General features: G+C 49.4%; 1 protein-coding gene across 8 annotated transcripts; it reads right to left on the reverse strand.

Moving 5' to 3' along the window:
* Window positions 1–105: 105 nt before the first annotated feature.
* SIRT3 (sirtuin 3) lies at window positions 106–24,244 on the reverse strand. Of its 8 annotated transcripts, none has more exons than XR_012422833.1 (7): window positions 24,129–24,244; window positions 20,610–20,801; window positions 20,266–20,498; window positions 17,519–17,619; window positions 9,030–9,191; window positions 2,809–4,299; window positions 106–1,382 (listed from the first exon to the last, which is right to left on the reverse strand). XR_012422833.1 is itself a non-coding variant. In XM_045372496.3 (7 exons), the coding sequence occupies exons 1-7, from the start codon at window positions 24,206–24,208 to the stop codon at window positions 1,362–1,364; spliced, it is 999 nt and encodes a 332-aa protein (XP_045228431.1). In that variant the 5' UTR covers window positions 24,209–24,244; the 3' UTR covers window positions 106–1,361. The 8 variants fall into 8 exon arrangements, 4 of the variants coding, with proteins under 4 accessions (XP_045228431.1, XP_065383791.1, XP_065383790.1 ...); XR_012422834.1 differs by having other exon boundaries at window positions 23,942–24,244; XR_012422832.1 differs by lacking the exon at window positions 24,129–24,244 and adding an exon at window positions 23,887–24,047.
* Window positions 24,245–24,283: the final 39 nt, after the last annotated feature.

Consider the following 24,283-nt stretch of genomic DNA (forward strand, 5'->3'; position numbering starts at 1 on the left):
TGGGAGGCGGAAGTTGCAGTGAGCTGAGATCACAACACTGCACTCCACCCTGAGTGACAGAGCAAGACTCTCAAAAAAATAAAATAAAAAAAGGAACATTAACTAGAGTTAGAAACTAATTTCATTCTTTTTAGAATTCAACACTTTTCCTAGGTCACCAGTTCCACCTTTTGTTCTTACCAGAGCAAAGTCACAGGACCCCCTTCCTGGGAGTCACTGTCATTAAATCTATTCCCATCAGCTCAGCCCAGGGTAGGCAAGGTTCAGGAATGGGAAGTGCTTTTGTCTGGGGAAACACGCAGGTAATCTGATGCTAGGAAGGAGGATGTGCATGTGGGTAAGAGCCCAGGAGGAAGCAGCTGGTGCCTGACAGGGCGAGCCATCAGAGCTGGGCCTTGGTGCTGCCCCAGAAGGAGCCTGTGCAGAAGTGGGAGCTCAGTGGATTCCACCTCATATGTCACAATCCAGCAGGTGGCCAGGACTCAGCCTGGGTTTGAAGTAAGTAATGCCTTCCCTGTCTCAGAGATTAGCTCTAACTGTCACTGGAGGAAGCCCTGGGGGAGGGGGACTAGTGTGGGGACAAGGAGACCAGATAGAAAGTGCTGGAATGTTCTGGAACCGATCTGTTTCTGGAGGAGAGGCTGAGTATGGAGAGTCAACAGAATGTGACTACCTTCAGAGGGAGGAGCTGGGCCATCTCCAATAAATCCAGGGACAAATGCCTTCAGTCCTCAGACTGTTCCAATAGAGGGGATGCCATGTATTCCAGGGTTCCCTTTCCAACTCATGTCAACCTTGCAGTCCCTTTGAGGAGATGAAATGTATTTCATGCTGGAAATAAAGAACAGATTTTCTCTCATTAAAAATAGCCCTACTAAAGGAGACCAACATGCTAGAAGTGCAGCACTAGGGTCTCAGGACTACACTTTGGGACATGAAGAGGGCTGGGTGGGGGCTGCTCGGCCCACGTCTAGATCTTCTAACCAACAGATGCTGAGCTTGCCCTTCACCTGGGCACAGAAAGCAAACTCGGTCTGGGATTCCAGTCAGTCTGTTCAGTTCAAGAGGGTCACAGAAGAAAGCTTTTTCCACTAAGAGCTTCAGCAGAGTGAAGAGTTCAACACAGCAAACAGGCAGGCAGGCAGCTCCTTTGTATATGTGACGGGGTGGCCCTGAACGTAAACAGCCCTACCAGTCAGCGCAGCACAGTTCACGGCCTGAGAAGACGTTCCAGTGGCAGCCTCTGGTGTCCACTCAGTTCACATATTCTGGTTTCACCAAAATTAGCCATGAGGTCTCGTCAGAATTGGGATGTGGATGTCTCCTATGTCACCATTTATTGTGTGGGGGCAGCCATCATCCTATTTGTCTGGTCCATTAAGCTGGAACACAGAAGACAGAGGGTATCAGCTGTCTCTTAACACACCCAGGCAGGCCAGCAGATCTCTGGTCAAACAGATCTAGCTGCAAACATGCAAAATATCTCACAAAACAAGCTGCATTCTGCAAATACTGCTGCTGTGCAGGCTAAGAGCATCCCAGCAGGCCTGGGCAGAGCAGGGTGGCTAAACAGAGAGCCTCATTCTAAGGGACCTGAAGTGCCCAAATCAAGATGTACTGATGCTCGTGTGCTTAAAACCATGCACCATTTGGAAAAGTAACCCCTTGGATAGTAATTATTTAAAAACCAAAAAATCATAACCCATTTTACGTACATTTGTGTGAAACTACATTACACAGTTCAAATCCTGTTGGGCCACTTCCAGAACCCCACAGGAGCTACCAGAATTATAATCTGCTTTTCTATGAAAACAGAAGTTGGGCCCGGGGAAGCTGGCTCACACCTGTAATCCCAGCACTTTGGAGGCTGAGGCGGGTGGATCACCTGAGGTCAAGAGTTTGAGACCAGCCTGACTAACGTGGTGAAACCCCGTCTCTACTAAAAGTACAAAAATTAGCCGGGCATGGTGGCATGTGCCTGTAATCTCAGCTACTCAGGAGGCTGAGGCAGCAGAATCACTTGAACCCGGGAGGCAGGGATGCAGTGAGCCGAGATCGCGCCACTGTACTCTAGCCTGGGCAATAAGAGTGAAACTCCGTTACAAAAAAAAGAAAATGGCCGGGCGCGGTGGCTCAAGCCTGTAATCCCAGCACTCTGGGAGGCCGAGGCGGGCGGATCATGAGGTCAGGAGATCGAGACCATCCTGGCTAACACGGTGAAACCCCGTCTCTACTAAAAAAAATACAAAAAACTAGCCGGGCGAGGTGGCGGGCGCCTGTAGTCCCAGCTATTCGGGAGGCTGAGGCAGGAGAATGGCGTAAACCCGGGAGGCGGAGCTTGCAGTGAGCTGAGATCCGGCCACTGCACTCCAGCCCAGGCGACAGAGCGAGACTCCGTCTCAAAAAAAAAAAAAAAAAAAAAAAAAAGAAAATAGGAAGTCAGAGCAGGAAAGGGCTCCCTCAAAAAAGCCTACTGGACTGATCTAAGACCTCTGCTGCCTTGTGAGCTGGCCAGGAGGCACTCGCCTCTCAGCGTTTAAGTCTCGTTGTTAGCTGGGTTCCCTGCTACCATAATGAAGTGACCATGATTGGTAAAAAATCAGCCTGCGACCAGAGGTTGGAGGTCTCGGACTGGTGGAGGTGAGGAGAGTGCTGACCCCATGGCCCTGAGCCACGAGGCAGCCACAGCTGTGGACGAGGAAAAAGGATCAGGATTTCCTAAGACACCTGCCTTGGAAGACAAGAGGAGCATCAATTGTGATATATTCTGGTTGATAGAGTTTGGCTGTGTCCCCACCCAAATCTCACCTTGAATTGTAAGGATGGGCCAAGTGGAAGTCACTGAATCATGGGGGCGGGGCTTTTCCATGCTGTTCTTGTGGTAGTGAGTACGTCTCACAAGATCTGACCGTTTTCGAAAGGGCAGTTCCCCTGCACACGTCCTCTTGCCCGCCGCCGTGGAAGACGGGACTTTGCTCCTCCTTGTCTTCCACTGTGATTGTGAGGCCCCCACAGCCATATGGAACTGTGAGTCCATTAAACCTCTTTCCTTTATAAATGACCCAGTCTCAGGTATGCCTTTATTAGCAGCATGAGAACACACTAATACACTGGTGAAATCCCCTTTGGACAGTGTCACATCTGCCTGTAATCATAACGCTGGACTTTTTTTTTTTGAGACGGAGTCTCACTTTGTCGCCCAGGCTGGAGTGCAGTGGCACCACCTTGGCTCACTGCAAGCTCTGCCTCCTGGGTTCACGCCATTCTCCTGCCTCAGCCTCCGAGTAGCTGGGACTACAGGCACGCACCACCACACCTGGCTAATTTTTTTTTTTTGTATTTTTAGTAGAGACGGGGGTTTCACCATGTTAGCCAGGATGGTCTCGATCTCCTGACCTCGTGATCCACCTGCCTCAGCCTCCCAAAGTGCTGGGATTACAGGCGTGAGCCACCGCGCCCGGCAACGCTGGACTTTAAATGCTTAATGCTACCTCCCACTGAAAACCCTTAATATCAAGGCTACACATGCTACATGATTCTCATGGGAAACTGCATTTTCTGTAACTTCACTTGTTTACAGGCGGTTTGGAATCTCTTAGAAAGAAAGCATCGAGCCCCTTTGGCTTTCCTCAGCGGATTATAATCGATCAATGGCTCTCATACCAATTACTTCCGAAAAGCATCACTAATGGAGCCTTCATCCCACACAGATGCAGAGAACTTTAGCTTCTCAAAGTTCTTTAACCCGTATCATCTCAGAATCACATACCAGGCCTTAGAGGAACACTGTTGGCTGCTTTACTTTAGGGAGTGAAGATAACGCCTACAGTCTGTTAAGAGTACAGACTCATCAGCCCTGAGTGTCTGGACCGTGTCCCTGCTTGGCCTGTTACCATCTGTTTCTTCATCTCTAAATGGAGTTATTGAAAGTAATACCCAATCAGGTCCAGGTAGCGCCTGGTGCAGGATTCACAGCATCATCGGTTACGACTGTTACCGTGTTAGCCAGTGGGGCTCCATACCAGATGGAGCACACCCTAGAGCAGTGAGGAGGGCAGCCCCTTGGATGGTCCTCCTCAGCGTCTGTACCTTCCCAGTTTCCCGCCGGACGAGGTCCCGCATCTCTTCTGTCCAGCCCAGAAGCTCCACTAGCCTTTCCACGCTGTGAACCACGTCCCCCAGCTGGGCCACGTCCCTGCCGCGAGGACGCCATGCCAAGGGTCCCACCAAGTCCCGGTTGATGAGCAGTCGGGGAACAGAGCTCCGCACGGCCTCGGTCAAGCTGGCAAAAGGCTCCACCTGAAAAATGGCCCAAATGTGAGGGTACAGTGTCCACCCTACAAGCCCCGCAGGATGTTTCGTGCCATAGCCACTGAGGCCTTGGAGGAGCAGCAGACTGGCAGTCAGACCCGGCGATACACAGAAAACCCACCACCAATCTCATTTCTTCAGTTGAGCTCCTGCCGCTTGGCCTCAGTGACTCTCTTTCCTCCCCTCAGCCTCCCTCTCTTCCACTCCTTGCTGCTTCCACACATCCTTGCTTCTCCCCACCTCCGTTCCAAGGCTCACCAGGGATCCAACCTTCCTACCTCCTCTTTGTGAGCACGTTCTGTTCTCCCTGTCCTCCCCAGCTCGCTGTCTCCGCATGCCACAGAGGGACGACAGCACAGACTCGTCCATCTCCTCTGGCTAGCCCTGCTTGCAGTGACAGCCACCACCAGCATCGGGCACCCAGACAAGCTGGTGCCCCCAAGCAGGAGTTACTGTTACGTCTCTCCATGGTCTTCACCACCCAGCCTCTAGAGAGGCCTAGCTCGGTGCCATCAGGCTTCTTCATACAACTCTCAAAGCGTCTTTTAAGAGGAACAAGGTAAAAAATGGACACATTAATAAATGGCATTAAAACTGGCTCATTATCTGGGAGGAAAATGCTCCATTCCTACCTCCCATTGAAAAAAATTCAAATGGATTAAAGGTTTCAATGTAAACAAAACAGTTCTTGAAGAAAACTGAGAGTTTACAAGTAAGGATAGGGAAAAACATTTTAGATGTGAAAACTGAAGTCAGATAAGGCAAAGGAAAATGACAGATCTGACTATGTAAATACTATTACATCAGTATCTACATAAAACTACTATGTAGAAAATTAAAAATTTTTAAAAACCTCTCATAAACTGCAAAAATATTTACAACATATGACAATAGTTTATATTGCTAATTGATAAACTCATTTATAAACATATAATGTATGAACTAATTTATAATGACATTTCTATTAATAGCCAGGCACAGTGGTTCATGCCTATAATCCCAGCACTTTGGGAGGACAAGGCAGGTGGATCACCTGATGTCAGGAGTTCAAGACCAGCCTGGCCAACATGGTGAAACCCCGTCTCTACTAAAAACACAAAAATTAGCTGGGCGTGGTGGCAGGCACCTGTAGTCCCAGCTACTCGGGAGGCTGAGGCAGGAGAATGGCTTGAGCCTGCGAGGTGGAGGTTGCAGTGAGCCGAGATCGTGCCACTGCACTCCAGCCTGGGAGACAGAGCGTAACTCTGTCTCAAAACAAAAAGAAAAGAAATTTATATTAACCTTAAAATTGATTTATATTATTTAATTTCTATTAAAATTAAAACTAATTTATATTGCTAATTTACAATGACCCAATGAAAAATGGACAAGAGATATAAATATACAATCCAAAGAGAGGAAACACAACTGGCCAATAAACATGAAAAGATGAATTTCATTCTTTACTACAGAAATGCAAAATCCACACCCCCCTCCACACACACACATGCATTTTTTAACCAATTTGATTTGTGTGATTTTGGTTTTGGTGAGGATGTGAGAAAATGGCTACACAAAAACACAGTTTGTGGCAATGTAATTGTTACATCTTTCTGGAAGGCAAGTTCTCAATATTTATCAGCACTTACCCTTCAGGAGCACTTGCATGGGTAGGTCAGGGTGACACACAGGGATATTTGCTACAGCGTGGGATCTCATTCTGTTGCCCAGGCTGGAATGCAGTGGCATGATCATAGTTCACTATAACCTCAAACTCCTGGGCTCAAGCAATCCTCCTGCCTCAGCCTCTCAAATAGCTGCAACTACACAGACCGCACCTGGCTATCTTTTTATTTTTTGTAGAGATGAGGTCTGACTATACTGCCCAGGCTGGTCTCAAATGCCTAGCTTCAGGCAATCTTACTGCCTTGGCCTCCCAAAGTGCTGGGATAACAGGTGTGAGCCACAGTGCCTGGCCCAGCATTACTTTTAATACAAAAATTATATACAATTTATTGTCATTGTCCATCAGTAAGAAATTGCTTACATAAACTTTGTATTAAATCCACAAAATCTATGTTAAAGCTCTTGTGGCTGAATATGTTTCAGAATTTTTGAGATTTTAAAAAAGATCATATGGTTTACACCCCACATACTATGTCACACCTAAAGGGGATCCGGAGTGGTACTCCATAGTCAAACACATTAATATTTCGTCCACAAAGCACATGAGACAGAGTCCATGCGTGACACCAGCTCGTTCAGTTCACGATGGCACCGTGTTTACAGACATGGGCCTCTCAGGTGGGACCTCATATCCGTATAAGGGAAACTGTCAGCATTAACAAGGCAGCAGATCTCCATGGACTCACATTGTTACATGAAAACAGCAGGCTGCAGAATAGAATGTACAGTGCTGTCCAACTTTTAGTTAAAAATTACCATCTGTACGTGTGCATTTGTACAGAAAAAGAAACCTGAGAGGACACAGAATAAAATGCTAACAGTTGGTGGGATTAAAAAGTTGATTCTTTGCTTTATATCTTTATATAATGTATGAATATTTTCTTTCTTTTTTTTTGTTTTTTTTTTTTTGAGACGGAGTCTTTCTCTGTCACCCAGGCTGGAGTGCGGTGGCGCGATCTCAGCTCACTGCAAGCTCCACCTCCCTGGTCCACACCATTCTCCTGCCACAGCCTCCCAAGTAGCTGGGACTACAGGCGCCCACTACCACGCCCGGCTAATGTTTTGTATCTTTTTTTTTTTTAGTAGAGACGGAGTTTCACCGTGTTAGCCAGGATAGTCTCGATCTCCTGACCTCGTGATCCGCCCGCCTCGGCCTCCCAAAGTGCTGGGATTACAGGCGTGAGCCCCTGTGTCCGGCCCTGTATGAATCTTTTCAAAGACGCACATGGTACTTATAATAAGGAAAAAGGCCATTTTCATTTCACTTCAATAATAAAGACGGCTGGTGGCCCGAGTGTCCACACCTGGTGGCCAGCATGGTCAGCTGCTCTCAGCCCGCACTCTGCTGACCACCATGGCCCCTCTGACTGCTCCTGCTGTGTCTGTCCCTCCATCCTAGGCCTAGCATGGCATTCTCATGTCTGTCCACACCCTGGGCTCTCCTGTCTGCTCACTCCAGCACCCCAGCTCCTGCCTCTGGGCCTTCTTGGACTCCAGACTCATATCCACCTGCTCAACACCTCCAGTCCGCAGTACATCCTCAAATCCGTGGAAACAAGGCTGAGTTCCTGAGCTCCCCCAAACCCACCTACCAGGCTTCTCCATCTCAGGAAATGGCGGCTCCATCTTTCTAGCTGCTCCAGCCACAGTCCTGGAGTCCTTGGGAATCCACGCCCTCCCATGCACCGCGCCAGCACGCCCACTCTGCGTTCACACACACCCAGACTCCAGCACCCCTCAGCCTCTGCTGGCTTTACCCGGCCCCCAGCCAGTGCCAGCCGGTGATTACCTATAAGGGCCCTGCTGGGTCTGCTGCTCCTAGTCTTGCCCCCGTGGTGGGCTCACAGCCCAGCACCCAAAGGAGTCCTCTCAACTTCCAAGCTCTGGCCTGGAACCCAAGCTGAATCCATTCATCTTCTCAGGCAGCGCCAGCCTCCCATGAGATGACACTTGTGCCCCACCTCCTTCTCTGCTCCAGCCCGTGCCCGTCACTGCTGACGTCGCCCCACCCTCCTGGCTGTTTGTCACCTGTGCAGTGTCCTCTGCCAGACCCCCCTCACCTTGGTAAACTCTTAGCTCCAACTCCACCTGCCTGGCTTGACACTGCAGCTGGTTCCCAACCCTCCTAGCCCTTCTTTCCTACTTGTTATCTTTCCCAGAACATCAATCATCTCCTCACAAACTACATAACTTCTTACACTGACATCTGACTGTGGATGTTGAAAGCACTGGAGCAGGGCCCAGCACACAATGAAGGCCCGAACAAACATACGCTCTGGGCCCTGCGGCTGCCCTGGGCCCCTCGAAGCACAGGTCTTTCTGGCCCTTCTGCCCTTGGTGCCTATATCCAGTCACACACACACTGCGTGACTCATCACAGCTTTTAGGAATTTCCTGAGCTTCAGACGCAGATGCAGAACAGCTGCTTGGCCACATCCAGGGGGCGTTTCCCAGGCACCTGAGACATGCACAGAACCGAGCTGGGCATCCTCCCTCCCAAATCACGCCTCACCAGCAAATGCCCTGACTTTACAGAACAAGCCAGACGCCTCCTTCTCACACCCCCAAAACAACACAGGCTGCAAGTCCAGTCCCCCTCCTCGCTGTCCCTCAGGTGACCACAGCTCCACCTTCTTCAGGACCAGCCTCCTGGCACTGCTTGCTCCACTCTCCACTCCCCAAAGGCCTCTCTGACCCCAAGGGTGCAGCTACGTCCCTGGGCCAGTCCCTTTGGATTTATCACTACTCCCAACGCAGCATCAGTATTCCTAATCTGACCTGGGAGGCCTGCCCCTCCACCTCATCCCGACGCCCCCTTTCCTCCTCCCTTCTCCTCACACGTGGTGCCCCACCCGCACCTATACCACCTCCAAAGCCCAGCAGCTTCCTACCTTCCTGTCTCCCGCACAGGCTGCTGTTCCCTCAGCCTGGAACCCCAGCTGAATCCACTCACTTTCCGAAAGTGGCACCAGCCCCAGAAGGGCCCATGAGATGATTTCTGTACCCCTCCCTTCCCCTGCCCTCCAGCCTCCTCCCTGCACAGGCTGACAAACCTCCAGGGAGGTCCCGAGGATGAGCAGCAGATCTGCCATGGGGAAATCAACCACGTGCAGCAGGAACCTCTGGGGCAGCGGCTCCCCAAAGAACACAATGTCGGGCTTCACAACGCCGGTGCAGACCGGGCAGCGGGGAACCCTGTCTGCCATCACGTCAGCCTGGAAAACAGAGAAAACAGGCCTGAGGAAGATGCCTGCAACGCCCTGTAAAAGGAAAAGGCAACAAGTTCTTATTAAAGTGTCAAACATTCTCCCCCAAAAAAGGTGGGAGAGGTATCATGAACCCCCATGTACCCAGCTTTAGGAATTACCAGTTTTCACAGCTGATTGTGTCATAGCCCTCCAGAATCTGGGAGGAGGTGTTGGAGCATTTAAAAGCAAATCTTGGACATCATACGTTTCACCCATTATTACTTCGGCAGGCATCTAGCGTATCTAACACCGTGCTCTACACCTGGGATGGTGACCAGAGACATTCTGGTGCTAAGAAAACACCTGGTAGACCACACCGCTCCTCCAACAGTAGTCTGCAGGCATTTGGCCTACACCGAACATCATTCGGTCACAAGGTGAAACTGTCTCTGGTTTGAGCTTCAGTGATCATGCCATTGCCTCAGCCCGGGGAGGCTTTCAGGTCGGCTTCACTCACTGGCTGGCATTATTAGGAGTAACATCTGCCAAACACTGCTTCCCTACTGGCCAAGGTGAAGTAGACACAACTTCACTGAGTCAAGACTAATATAAACTAATGCCTTGGAGCAGATGGAAAAGGGAGAGAGTTACAGAGGAAGACACCTGACTTTCTAAGGGAAACCTTTACCGCTAACGGGGCTTGTTTTAAGCAGGCTCAATCCAGCAAGAAGCAACAGAAACAAAAGACAAAAGAAAGAGACCCACAAAAGATTTCAGATAATCTTGGATACACAGTAAAACTGTATTATATCTAAATTAAAAAGAAAAAACTGTTATCTTGGAGGCATGGGGTATAGTAAAAAAAAAAAAATTAAGGAAGCAAAAAAAAGACGAACTTGAAAAATCTATTAAAGGCCGGGCGCAGTGGCTCAGGCCTGTAATCCCAGCACTTTGGGAGGCCGAGGTGGGCGGATTATGAGGTCAGGAGATCAGACTGTCTTGGCCAACATGGTGAAACCCTGTCTCTACTAAAACACAAACAATTAGCCAGGCGTGGTGGTGCGCACCTGTAATCCCAGCTACTTGGGAGGCTGTGGCAGGGGAATTGCTTGAACCAGGGAGGCAGAGGCTGCAGTGAGCTGAGATTGCACCACTGCACTGCAGCCTGGGCAACAGAGTGAGACTCCATCTCAAAAAAAAAAAAAAACTATCAAAGATACAAAACTATTAAAAAATAATGTAGCAGACGTGAAAAATAACCAAACAGAACTTCTAGAAATAAAAAGTACAGAAATAAAAAATTAAAGCTCAACGTCTGTTTTGAGTTGGTTTTGGGAAAAAAGAAAGCAGCAAACACTCAATGGAAGGACTTTATAACAGAAAACACAATATTAGCAAACCGGAAGAAAGACCAGAAGAAATCACCCAGAACGCAGCACAAGGAGGAGCAATGAAAGAACAGAAGAGTGATCAGGAACAGCAGGAGAGAGAAGGACTAAGGTAGGTTCAATCAGAGGTCCCTAAAGAGAGGGGCCAGATAGTGGGCCAGGGGCAATGCATATCCCAAGATAACAGCCGAGTATTATCCAGCAACCATGAAAGACACCAACCCACAGATTCAGGATCTCAAGCAAGCGAGGGCTACTGAGCCAGCATGAGGGTGCCCACAGGAAAAACATGAGTCACAAGCACATCTGTGGTTGTTTTTGTCCCAAGAGGTTCTCAGGAGGTTTAGTAATTATACGTGGTCCTTCAAAGGGGGAGGGTGGCTGTGAGGTGAATGGTTAAGTACTTGTGAGACTTCAGGAAGTGACAGAAGGAAACAGAGGAAGAGAACTAAGCAGACCTCTCAGGGAAGGGTGAAGGAACCATTCATCTCATCTTGCCTTTGATCTGTATCTGGGAAGATAAGCCAGTAATCCACATTAGCAGTATGGAGTCTTTGAAAAGTGTTGGTTTCTGTTTAGCCCTTAGTGAAGAAAGCCTAATGGTGGTTGGGGAGGGAGGGGTATAATGAGGCGCATCTGACCTCCCCTCCTGCTATGGCCAGGAACTGACTTCCAAGGTTTCTCTGGGGTTCCCTTGACCAAGGGGAGGGGTCCATTCAGTTGGTTGCAGGGCTTAGAATTTTATTTTGTATTTTATTTTTTTGAGATGGCATCTTACTCTGTCACCCAGGCTGGAGTGCAGTAGCATAATCTCGGCTCACTGCAACCTCTGCCTCCTGGGTTCCAGCAATTCTCTTGCCTCAGCTTCCCGAGTAGCTGGGATTACAGATGGGTGCCACCACACGTGGCTCATTTTTGTATTTTTAGTAGAGACGGGGTTTCACCATGTTGGCCAGGCTGGTCTCAAACTCCTAACTCAGGTGATCCATCCGCCTCAGCTTCCCAAAGTGCTGGGATTACAGGCATGAGCCACCGCGCCTGGCCTAGAATTGTATTTTATTTTTCTCAAGGAAGGTCTACAATTTTTTTTTTTTTTTTTTTTTTTTTGGAGATGGAGTCTCTCTCGTTTCCCAGGCTGGAGTGCAATGGCCTAATCTTGGCTCACCACAACCTCCACCTCCTGGGTTCAAGCAATTCTCCTGCCTCAGCCTCCCGAGTAGCTGAGATTATAGGCATGCACCATCATGCCCGGCTAATTTTGTATTTTTAGTAGAGATGGGGTTTCTCCATGTTGGTCAGGCTGGTCTCGAACTCCTGACCTCAGGCGATCCACCCACCTGGTCTCCCAAAGTGCTGGGATTACAGGCGTGAGCCTCTGCGCCCACCTGGCCCACAAATTTTACGCAGAAGAAATCAAAGGAAATTCATATGGAAAACCAGCATGGAGAAACTGCAAAACTCCAAAGACAAAAGTCTTAAAAAACAGGCAGAGAGGCTGGACACGGTGGCTCATGCCTGTAATCCCAGCACTTTGGGAGGTTGAGGTGGGCGGATCACGAGGTCAGGAGTTCGAGACCAGCCTGACCCCATAGTAGAGATGAAACCCCATCTCTACTAAAAATACAAAAATTAGCTGGGCGTGGCAGCACACGCCTGTAATTCCAGCTACTCAGGAGGCTGAGGCAAGAGAATCGCTAGAACCTGGGAGGCGGAGGTTGCAGTGAGCCGAGATCATACCGTTGCACTCCAGCCTGGGCGACAGAGCAAGACTCGGTCTCAAAAAAAAAAAAAACCCAAACAACAACAACAAAAATAAAACAGGCAGAGAACAGATAGCAACAGTTTCAGAAATTTACATGAAAAGGCAAAAGATTCAGAACAGCCAACACAGTACTGAAGGAGGAGAACAAAGGCGGGGAATTAACAACAACTTGTTGCCCAAATTATCTATTTTATTCTCTTATTTATTTATTTATTTTGTTTTGAGATGGAGTCTCACTCTGTTACCCAGGCTGGAGTGCAGTGGTGCGATCTCAGCTCACAGAAATCTCCCCCTCCCGGGTTCAAGCGATTCTCCTGCCTCAGCCTCCTGAGCATCTGGGATTACAGGTGCACCACTACACCCAGCTGATTTTTGTATTTTTAGTAGAGATGGGATTTCACCATTTTGGCCAGGCTGCTCTCAAACTCCCCACCTCAGGTGACCTGCCTGTCTAGGCCTCCCAAAGTGCTGGCATTACAGGTGTGAGCCACTGTGCCCAGCCCCTCATAATCTCTTTTAAATGCAAATCCCTTCACATCATTTTCCTGCCTAAATATCCTTCAATGCCTCCCATGATCGTCAGGATACAGTTCAAATCCTAACAGGGCAAGCAGGCCTCCCATACTCCAGGTCTCTGCTGCCAGAAACAGACTGACACCCAGACAGCCTCATCTCCAAGGTGCTTCCCAGCCTGCTCTGTTCCTACAGCTGACTCAGCATAGCATCCAGTACATATCTGCAGTAAAACTGGTATGGCACCCAACTGTAACTGTTGGATGACTCCACCTTAATTTGTTTTCACATCCACAGAACCCAGCAAAAGGCCTGGCACTGAGCAGACCAAACTATTTGTGGAATAAATTGGTCATTCAATGAATGAATGAGTTGATAAAAAGAATAATACGCATATATTAAGTTTCTATATGTGCTGGACTCACACTTCCTAAGTTCAAAACTTACTACAAAGCTATAGTGACCAAAACATGACAATGCAGGCACAAGGATATACATATAACAATGGAATAGAACTGAGAATCCGGAATAACCGTACACCTAGGCCAACTGACTTTCAACAAGAATGCCAAGACCACAGTTTCCGTTTAAAAAACGGTGCTGGAACAATTACATATCCACATACAAGAAAATGAAGCTGGATCCCTACCTCACAGCACACACAAAAATTAACTCAAAAGGGATCAAAGAACTCAACGTAAAAGCTTTAAACTATAAAACTCTTATAAGAAAACATAGGGGTAAAATGATACCATTTCTCAGATATTCCAAAAGAGTGAGAAAAAAATAGATAAACTGGATTTCATCAAAAATCAATACTTTCATGCATCAAGAGATATCATCAAGAAAGTAAAAAAGACAACCCACAGAATGGCAGAAAATACTTGCAAACTATGTGTCTGATAAGGATCTAGCTTCCAGAATATATAAAGGACTCTTTTTTTTTTTTTTTTTTTTTTTTTTTTTTTTTGAGACGGCGTCTCGCTCTGTCACCCAGGCTGGAGTGCAGTGGCGCGATCTCGGCTCACTGCAAGCTCCGCCTCCGGGTTCACGCCATTCTCCTGCCTCAGCCTCCCGAGTAGCTGGGACTACAGGCGCCTGCCACCTCGCCTGGCTAAGTTTTTGTATTTTTTTTTTTAGTAGAGACGGGGTTTCACTGTGTTAGCCAGGATGGTCTCGATCTCCTGACCTCGTGATCCGCCCGTCTCAGCCTCCCAAAGTGCTGGGATTACAGGCTTGAGCCACCTCGCCCGGCCAAGACAACACAATTAAACAATGCGCAAAGGAATTCAATCTCCAAAGATACACAAATGGCCAAAAAGTACATGGAAAGATGTTTGATATCTGAATCATTAGGAAAACACCAATCAGTGCTACAACGGGTTACCAGTTCCCACCCACAGGGATAGCTGTAATTAAAAAATGGAGGCCGGGCGCGGTGGCTCAAGCCTGTAATCCCAGCACTTTGGGAGGCCGAGACGGGCGGATCACGAGGTCAGGAGATCGAGACCATCCTGGCTAACAAGGTGAAACCCCGTCTCTACTAAAAAATACAAAAAAATTAGCCGGGCGAGGTGGCGGGTGCCTGTAGTCCCAGCTACTCGGGAGGCTGAGGCAGGAGAATGGCCTGAACCCAGGAGGCAGAGCTTGCAGTGAGCTGAGATCCGGCCACTGCACTCCAGCCTGGGCGACAGAGCAAGACTCCATCTCAAAAAAAAAAAAAAAAAAAATGGAGAGTAAGTGTTGGGATATGGATAAGAGGAGACCCTTGCACACTGTTGGTGGAATGTAAAATGGTCCAGCTTCTGCAGAAAACAGTATATTCGTTCCTCAAAAAGTTAAACACGGGCCGGGCGCGGTGGCTCACGCCTGTAATCCCAGCACTTTGGGAGGCTGAGGTGGGCGGATCACCAGGTCAAGAGATCGAGACATGCTGGCCAACACGGTGAAACCCCGTCTCTACTAAAATACAAAAATCAGCCAGGCGTGGTGGCGGGCGCCTGTAGTCCCAGATACTCAGGAAGCTGAGGCAGGAGAATCGCTTGAACCCTGGAGGCGGAGGGTACAGTGAGCCAAGATTGCGCCACTGCACTCCAGCCTGGTGACAGAGCGAGACTCGTCTCAAAACAAACAAACAAAAAAGTTAAACATGGGCAGGGCACAGTGGCTCATGCCTGTAATCCCAACACTTTGGGAGGCTGAGGCGGGTGAACCACCTGAGGTCAGAAGTGCAGGAGCAGCCTGGCCAACATGGTGAAATCACATCTCTGCTAGAAATACAAAAACCATTAGCTGGGCGCGGTGGCTTAATAGTACAAGGTTTTCTTCTGGGGTAATCAGCATGTTCTGGAACTTGATAGAGATGATGGGTACCCACACTGTGAAGGTACCAAATGCCAATGAACTGAACACCTTAAAATAGTTAAATTTAAGTTATGTCAAATTCACCTCAATAAGCTGGGTGGATCACTTGAGGTCAGGAGTTCGAGACCAGCCTGGCCAACATGATGAAACCCCATCTCTACTGAAAATCCAAAAACAATGGGTCAGGCGTGTTGGCACACACCTGTAGTTCCAACTACTCGGGAGGCTGAGGCAGGAGAATTGCTTGAACCTGGGAGGTGAAGGCTGCAGTGAGCAGAGATTGCGTGCAGCCTGGGTGACCAGAGCAAGACTCTGTCTCAAAAAAAAAAAAGAAAAAAAAAATTCACCACAATAAAAAATAAGTAAATAAAAAAAGTCCTGTGCCATGTCTCCATTTCAGAGTTTTATCTTTATTTAAGATTTTTTTCAACTCTATCCTATTCTATTTTAAGAAACCCATTCTACAGAAATACAGAAGTACATAGCAGCATAAGCATAGGTATCACTGTTATATTTTATTTAATAGTGAAAATTACATACATCAAAGAATGTCCCACAATACGTGAACGGCTAAATGTAATACTCTATAGTTAATAAAAAGAGTAAGCAGAACTGTGGGTATTGACACAAGAGATCCATGAAACTGCTCAGTAAAAAATCAAGAATACTAATAATCAAGAATACTGTAGAATACTAAGCTTAAAATAACTCCAGGCCGGTTGCGGTGGCTCAAGCCTGTAATCCCAGCACTTTGGGAGGCCAAGACGGGCGGATCACGAGGTCAGGAGATCGAGACCATCCTGGCTAACACGGTGAAACCCCGTCTCTACTAAAAAATACAAAAAACTAGCCGGGCGCGGTGACGGGCGCCTGTAGTCCCAGCTACTCGGGAGGCTGAGGCAGGAGAATGGCGTGAACCTGGGAGGCGGAGCTTGCAGTGAGCTGAGATCCGGCCACTGCACTCCAGCCTGGGCGGCAGAGCGAGACTCCGACTCAAAAAAAATAAAAATAAAAAAAATAACTCCATTGCTGAAATTTTTTGTTTTTTGAGACGGAGTCTCGCTCTGTCGCCAGGCTGGAGTGCAGTGGCACCATCTCGGCTCGGTACAACCTCTGCCTCCCAGGTTCAAACAATTCTCCTACCTCAACCTCCCGAGTAGCTGGGACTACAAGCGCCCACCACCACGCCCAGCTAATTTTTGTATTTTTGGTAGAGACAGGGTTTCACCGTGTTAGACAGGATGGTCTCAATCTCTTGACCTCGTGATCTGCCCGCCTTGGCCTCCCAAAGTGCTGGGATTACAGGTGTGAGCCACTGTGCCCAGCCTGAAAAAAAATTTTTCAACTGTGTGTAGGTGTATGTACATAAATACGTGTAGCACGTTTACATAAACATATCACTTTTTTTTTTTTAAAAAGGCCTGGAACATTATACACCAAGCTGTTAAAAGTGGGCAACAGGGGCTGGCGTGGTGGCTCATGCCTGTAATCCCAGCACTTTGGAAGGCCAAGGTGGGCGGATCACCTGAGGTCAGGAGTTCGAGACCAGCCTGGCCAACATGGTGAAACCCTGTCACTACTAAAAATACAGAAAAAGAAAAAAAAATTACCTGGGTGTGGTGGTACATGCCTGTAATCCCAGCTACTTAGGAGGCTGAGGCAGGAGAATTCCTTGAACCCAGGAGACGGAGGTTGCAGTGAGCCAAGATCACCCCACTGCCCTCCACCCTGGGTGACAGAGCAAGACTCCGTCTTGAAAAAAATTAAAAAGTAGGCAGCTGGAATTGGCTGAAAGGAGATTCATTTTCCCTACATATTTCTTCTTTTTTTTTTTTTTTTTTTTTTGAGACGGAGTCTCGCTCTGTTGCCCAGGCTGGAGTGCAGTGGCCGGATCTCAGCTCACTGCAAGCTCCGCCTCCTGGGTTTACGCCATTCTCCTGCCTCAGCCTCCCGAGTAGCTGGGACTACAGGCGCCCACCACCTCACCCGGCTAGTTTTTTTTTTTTTTTGTATTTTTTTTAGTAGAGACGGGGTTTCACCGTGTTCACCAGGATGGTCTCGATCTCCTGACCTCGTGATCCGCCCGTCTCGGCCTCCCAAAGTGCTGGGATTACAGGCTTGAGCCACCGCGCCCGGCCTTTCCCTACATATTTCTATATTATCTTAAATTGTTTTACAAACATGTATTAAATTTCTAATTTACAAATAAAAATTTTCATACTATTACTGTTCAACTGTCCTTTCGAGACAATGCTTATAAAATACCACTTTTCCAGATCACCCCAACAGCAAACTGCAGAAGGACGACCGACAGCAGGATAACTCACCCGAAAGTCCTCCCCTGGGAAGGGTCTTCGGCAGACTGTGCAGGTGGCAGAGGCAAACGTTCCATGAGCTTCAACCAGCTTTGAGGCAGGGATGCCCGACACTGAAATTCAAGCCAAAGCTAAGTGTTGCTGCTGCCTCCAAGATGAGCACACAAGTCCCAGAGCACAACTTCTGGGCTTGGCAGGCCTCCTGGAAGGAGGCACAACCCCGTTGGGTTGCGATGTCCTCAAGCCTGGTGTTCATGCCCATATCACCTACATGCACCACCAACCAGAATAAGGCAGGGGAGCAAAGGGGCGCCCAGCTGGAGCCAAATCACGGTTAAAACAAAGCCTGTCAAAACTCAGTACAAAACACCATTTGATAAAAGCTCAAATAAAATTATATCCAGTCGGGCACGGTGGCCCACGCCTGTAATCCCAACACTTTGGGAGGCCAAGGTGGGCAGATCATTTGAGGTTAGGAGTTTGAGACCAGCCTGGCCAACATGGTGAAACTCTACCTCCACTAAAAATACAAAAATTAGCCGGATGTGGTGGCGGGCACCTGTAGTCCCAGTTACTCGGGGAGGCTGAGGCAGGAGAATCGCTTGAACCTGGGAGGTGGAGGTTGCAGTGAGCTGAGATCGTGCTACTGCCCTCCAGTTTGGGCGACAGAGAGAGATTCTGTCTCTAAAAAAAAAAAAATTATATCCAGCCGGGCGCGGTGGCTCAAGCCTGTAATCCCAGCACTTTGGGAGGCCGAGACGGGCGGATCACGAGGTCAGGAGATCGAGACCATCCTGGCTAACACGGTGAAACCCCATCTCTACTAAAAAGTACAAAAAACTAGCTGGGCAAGGTGGCGGGCGCCTGTAGTCCCAGCTACTCGGGAGGCTGAGGCAGGAGAATGGCGTGAACCCGGGAGGCGGAGCTTGCAGTGAGCCGAGATCCGGCCACTGCACTCCAGCCCGGGCGACAGAGCAAGACTCCGTCTCAAAAAAAAAAAAAAAAAAAATTATATCCAATACCAGGCTGGGCACAGTGGCTCACAGCTGTAATCCCAGTGCTTTGGAAGGCCAAGGCAGGAGGATCACTTGAGGCCAGGAGTTTGAGACCAGCCTGGGCAACATAGTGAGACTTGTCTTTAAAAATTTTATAAATTAGCCAGGCATGGCAGTGCATGCCTGTAGTCCCAGCTAGTCCAGAGGCTGAGGCAAAAGGATCACTTCAGCCCAAGAGCTCAGGCTATAGCGAGCTATGATCATGCCACTGCACTCTAGCCTGGGCAAAAGAGCCAAGACCCTGCCTCAAAAAATTGTATCCAATATCTAGGAACACATTTTCTATTCTATACCAAGTTAAAATGAGGATATAAATATCATAAATTCCAAAAGAACGGCTTGGTAGAAAACCAGACAAAAAGTGACTTCCTATGAAGGCTGTGTTAGTGTTGTCATGGTCCCCGCTGTAGGAGGCTTCCCAAGTCCCTGTCGCTGCCCTAACTCAGCAGTGCTGAATCTCACAGCCAGGAGCTCCCGCCTTCCCACAAGGCATGCCCTGCTGCACCTCTGGGAGAAGAGACCACCAACATGGGGTACCCACTGCTGCCTCTGTGGTTCCAAGCTAGGGGATCCTTCTGGCAAGGAAACACATGCCTGGAGCCAAGGTGCCTCCTCTTTTTACCTGACAACACATCAGCAGACTGGCTGAGCCGCTCCTGGCTCCCGGAGGGCTGACTGTCCCAGCGCCTGTCCACAGCACTGCACTAAGGAAAAGGCCCCACCAAGTGCTTCCGCAAGGTGCACGGCCAGAAGGTGGCACAACCTGTGAACCGCTGGTTTGGGCACCATGTGGATATGGCCAAGAAATCACCACAGACTGGGTGTGACAATATTAAGGAATTACTAGTGATTCTTTAGCGTGAAAATGGTATCAGAGTTGGTTTTATTTTTTTTTAATTATTTTTATTTTTATTTATTTTTTTGAGACAGAGTCTCCCTCTGTCACCCAGGCTGGAGTGAAGTGGCATGATCTCGGCTCACTGCAACCTCCGCCTGCTGGGTTCAAGAGATTCTCCTGTCTTAGCCTCCCAAATACCTGGGATTACAGGCACACGCCACCATGCCTGGCTAATTTTTTGTATTTTTAGTAGAGATGGGGTTTTGCCACGTTGGCCAGGCTGGTCTCGAACTCCCGACCTCAGGTGATCCACCTGCCTCGGCCTCCCAAAATGCTGCGATTACAGATGTGAGCCACCACACCTGGCCGGAGTTGTTTTTAAAGTATCCTCTAGAGATATCCATTCATGTGTTTATAGATTATTTCTAGATTAAATTCATGATATGAGAGGTTTGCTTCAAAATAATCTGGGGATTTGGAAGAAAGTGGTGAGGACGCAGGAAGGACTGGCTATGTGCTGGTGATGAGGACAGGACGGTTCGTTACATTTTTCTCTTTGCGTGTGCTCAAAAAAATTCCATAATACAATTTTTAAAAGAGAGAAGAAAAAAGAGAGATCATCACACCAGATTGGCAAAACAATGTCAACTTCTGCCCAAAATACACAGCTCTGCAGGTATGTAGGAGAACAAGCAGTGGCCTTTAAACACCCAGAGACATTTTCCTTGGGAACAAAGCCCTAACTAGTTGGCTCAAAAACAGTCCCAAGGAAGAAGCACAAACACCAGGCTTCGGCCGTCCCCAGAAACAGGCACCTGAGCCTTCCCTGTGAGAAAAAGAATGTGTGCGACTCACAGAGGGCTCACCTCTCTCAAGCCCATCGATGTTCTGCGTGTAGAGCCGCAGAAGCAGCCCCTTGTCATGAAGCAGCCGGAGGAAGTAGTGAGTGATGTTGGGCTTATAGTTTCCAGGGTACAGCTCCTTGGCCAAAGTGAAAAAGGGCTTGGGGTTGTGAAAGAAGAATGGGAGTTCGAAAATGGCCTCGGGGTACGGGAGATCGTACTGCTGGAGGTTGCTGTACAGGCCACTCCCTGGAGATCTGCAGGGAGAGAAGACAGAGGCTCTGAGGCCTTTGCAAGAAACCGGGCAGTGGGGAGGGCAGGAGGCAGGGGAGGGGAGTGCAGAAGGCAGGTGGGACTGCGGGCAGTACCTGAAGTCTGGAATGCCACTGGGTGTGCTGATGCCGGCTCCCACCATGGCCACCACCCTCTGGCAGGCTCTGGCCCGAATCAGCTCAGCTACATCCTGCAGGGAAAGCTTCCCCTTGTCACTGTCGCCTCCACTTCCAACAACACTTGAAGCACCCACAGAAAAAGATATAGGCCTTCTTCCACCTTTAATACTGACAGAAAAAAACACAGCAGCAAAGGAAACAGATAGCGACCAGTCTCAGGATAGCAAGAAAGCATGGTTCTGCCCTCTGCACCACCCCCACCATCCAGAATGACCATGTATGTCCTCCCAGGCCTCTCAAAATAATCACCTTTCTCAGATGACTAGTGGGCTACAACGGAAAGCAGTCATAAATCAGAATCAAGACTTATTTGGGAGCAAAAATTTCAGGTTAATGGGAACTGTGCTCATTTCATAATTCAGTACACTCAGTAGGCACTCAACTCTCTGAGTGCAAACCTCCAAAGGGGTTTTCTTTTTTTTTTTTTTTTTTTTTTTTTGACACGGAGTCTTGCTCTGTGCCCCAGGCTGGAGTGCAGTGGCGCGATCTCGGCTCACTGCAAGCTCCGCTCCCCCGGGTTCACGCCATTCTCCTGCCTCAGCCTCCCGAGTAGCTGGGACTACAGGCGCCCGCCACCTCGCCCGGCTAATTTTCTTGTATTTTTAGTAGAGACGGGGTTTCACCGTGTTAGCCAGGATGGTCTCGATCTCCTGACCTCATTATCCGCCCGTCTCGGCCTCCCAAAGTGCTGGGATTACAGGCGTGAGCCACCGCGCCCGGCCCCAAAGGGGTTTTCTAATGAAAACTCGTCAAGTAGTCGAGAAGCAAAGAGGGAAAACCCTGGCTCTAAAACCATCTCACCACCTATTAAACGCCCCATTTCAGACATTTATTAACTTAAAGTCATTCCTCAAATAGCTACTGTGCTGCTACTAAACATGAACTGTTAAGAGAAGCATAAAGGAATGAAAGTTATTATGGCTGTTGAGTGCCTGCTGAGGCCAAGGTATCCCGAAGGGTGCCTGAGTACATTCCTCATCTACGTAAATAAAATGTTTGTGAGTCACTGAATAACATATAAACGGCATTTTACCAAATGTCTGGAACATCAGATGTATGGCTTAAAGTATATGCTGCATGGTGTGAAATTCACTGGGAGTGGGGGACCCTGAGGGGCAGGCATGGGGGCAACCTGGGAGGGACACTGTGCAAAGGACACAAAGAACAAATTCAGAGAGCTCCAAAATCCAAAGCCAAACTGCAGAAAGCCCATGCAATGGACTCCTCATAGGGAGCCCGGTGCCTCCTGCTTTAGGGCCAGTGGTAGCAAGGATTTGTTTAACAGTCTTGCAGAGTATCACTGATATTAGAATGCGCTCCATGTGTTTGTCGGTCCTGGTCCCCGCTCCATCCATAGCACCTAGAACAGAGTCTGGCACAGAACAAGAGCTCAGTCAGGGCTTCTTGGATGAATGACTGACTCTTCAGGATCTTTTGTTTGAGATGGAGTTTTGCTCTTTCGCCTGGGCTGGAGTGCAATGGTGCAATCTCAGCTCACTGCAACCTCCACCTTCCGGGTTCAGGTGATTCTCCTGCCTCCGCCTCCTGAGTAGCTGGGATTACAGGCGCCCACCACCACCCCCAGCTAATTTTTGTAATTTTAGTAGAAACGGGGTTTCACCATGTTGGCCAGGCTAGTCTCGAACTCCTGACCTCGTTATCCACTTGCCTCATCCTCCCAAAGTGCTGGGATTACAGGCATGAGCCACCATGCCCAGCCGACATTTCAGGATCTATTAAACTTTTTTTTTCTTTTTTTTCCCAGGTAGATAAGAGTCTTGCTCTGTCACCCAGGCTGGAGTGCAGTGACTCAATCATAGCTCACTGCAGCCTTGAACTCTTGGACTCAAGGGATCCTCTTGCCTTAGTCTCAGAAGTAACTGGGACAACAGGCTTGCGCCACCATGCCCGGCTAATTTTTAAATTTTTTGTAGAGATGGAGGTCTCATTATGTTGCCCAGGCTGGTCTTGAACTCCTGGCCTCAAGCTATCGCCCTGTCTCAGCCTCCGAAAGTGCTGGTATTACAAGGGTGAGCTACCACTTCAAGCCTCACTTTTCACCAATATTTTCAGCAGTGTGTCAGACAGCATCAAGTCAATGTACCATTATTTACTTAAATATTCATCCATCATAGGGCATTTGATACCTAACAACCATGGACCTTAAGATTTTTTCCTATGTAGGCTCAGCTCTTAGATGCAATTACTATGGAGACGGGTATGATCACATGGGGTGGGAGCATTAACCGCACAACATTTATGAGGGATAATTAAAGCGTTAAATGCATATACTTTTGGACCTAGCAGTCCCAGTACTAGGAATTTATGCAAAAAGTGAGGTGCAAACAAGGTTATTCACCACAGCATGATGTAAGTAACTAAAGGTTAGAAGATATTTCAATGGGGGAATGGTGAACTAAACGACAAAACCCCGTAAAGGACGTCCACAGATCAGCGTAAAGACGGGCGGGTGTTGGAACGGAAGTAACTCCCAGACATGCCTCAAAGGAAACACCGCAAGGTGAGAAAGGGGGGCGAGGTGTAGACAACGAACACGCAAGAAGTGCTTGTCCTTGCCCAAAATACCTCGAAAAGAAGAAACCGGGAGCTGCTGCCCTCGGCTGCCTCCGGAATGCCCTGGGCACCGCGGGTCTGGGAGGCCTCTGCAAGGGGCGCGCCGAGTCCAAGGGCTCACCGCGGACCCCGCGGCTGCCTCTCGGTCCCGCACTGACATCGTCCCTGCCGCCAAGCACCAGCCGACAGCTCCAGGCCTGGAACGGCCCCACGTCTCCCCCGGCCTCGGCCCGTTCAGCTACCCGGCCCCACACCCGGACGGCTGCCACGGCGCGCCAACCCCAGAACGCCGTGTTCCCCGCAGCCTGAGGAGTCCTCCGGACTCGCCCCGCCTCCGCCTCCCGGCCCCGCCTCCGCCTCCCGGCCCCGCCTCCGCCTCCCGGCCCCGCCTCCGCCTCCCGGCCCCGCCTCCGCCTCCCGGCCCCGCCTCCGCCTCCCGGCCCCGCCTCCGCCTCCCGGCCCCGCCTCCGCCTCCCGGCCCCGCCTCCCGGCCCCGCCTCCCGGCCCCGCCTCCCGGCCCCGCCTCCGCCTCCCGGCCCCGCCTCCGTGTCCACGCCTCCGGCGCGACCTGGTAGACGCTGAGGCCGAGTAGAGGAAGTTCCCTAGTCTGGTGTCTGACCTCTCGCCCAGGAGGTCAAACCTGGAGCCAGCATTTCTGTACCCTGCGCTCACACCTTTTTCAACCCGGATGGCGGTGACAGTTAATACTTTCTGAGCGCTTTTACTATGGTCAGGCATTATATTTACACCTAGTCCTCGCAAGACCCTACTGGGAAGGTCATTTGAGAGCAGCAATTCCGGGTCACAAAGGCTGACACCACAAAGCTAGTCCATGGCCGGTTCGACCACAGGCACCCATACTTTTTAAGCCTCAGTGGCACAACCAGGTGCGCGGGAAGCGGGCTGCAAACGCCGGAGAGTTTTGTTCCGAGCGCAGACATGCGCGGTTACCGGGCAACCAGCGGGCCCCGCCCCCCGGCCGGCTACGGCGCTCCCAGCCTGCCCCGCGCCGCGCG

The sequence above is a fragment of the Macaca fascicularis genome, chromosome 14 (assembly GCF_037993035.2).
Source record: "Macaca fascicularis isolate 582-1 chromosome 14, T2T-MFA8v1.1".
NCBI lineage: Eukaryota > Metazoa > Chordata > Mammalia > Primates > Cercopithecidae > Macaca > Macaca fascicularis.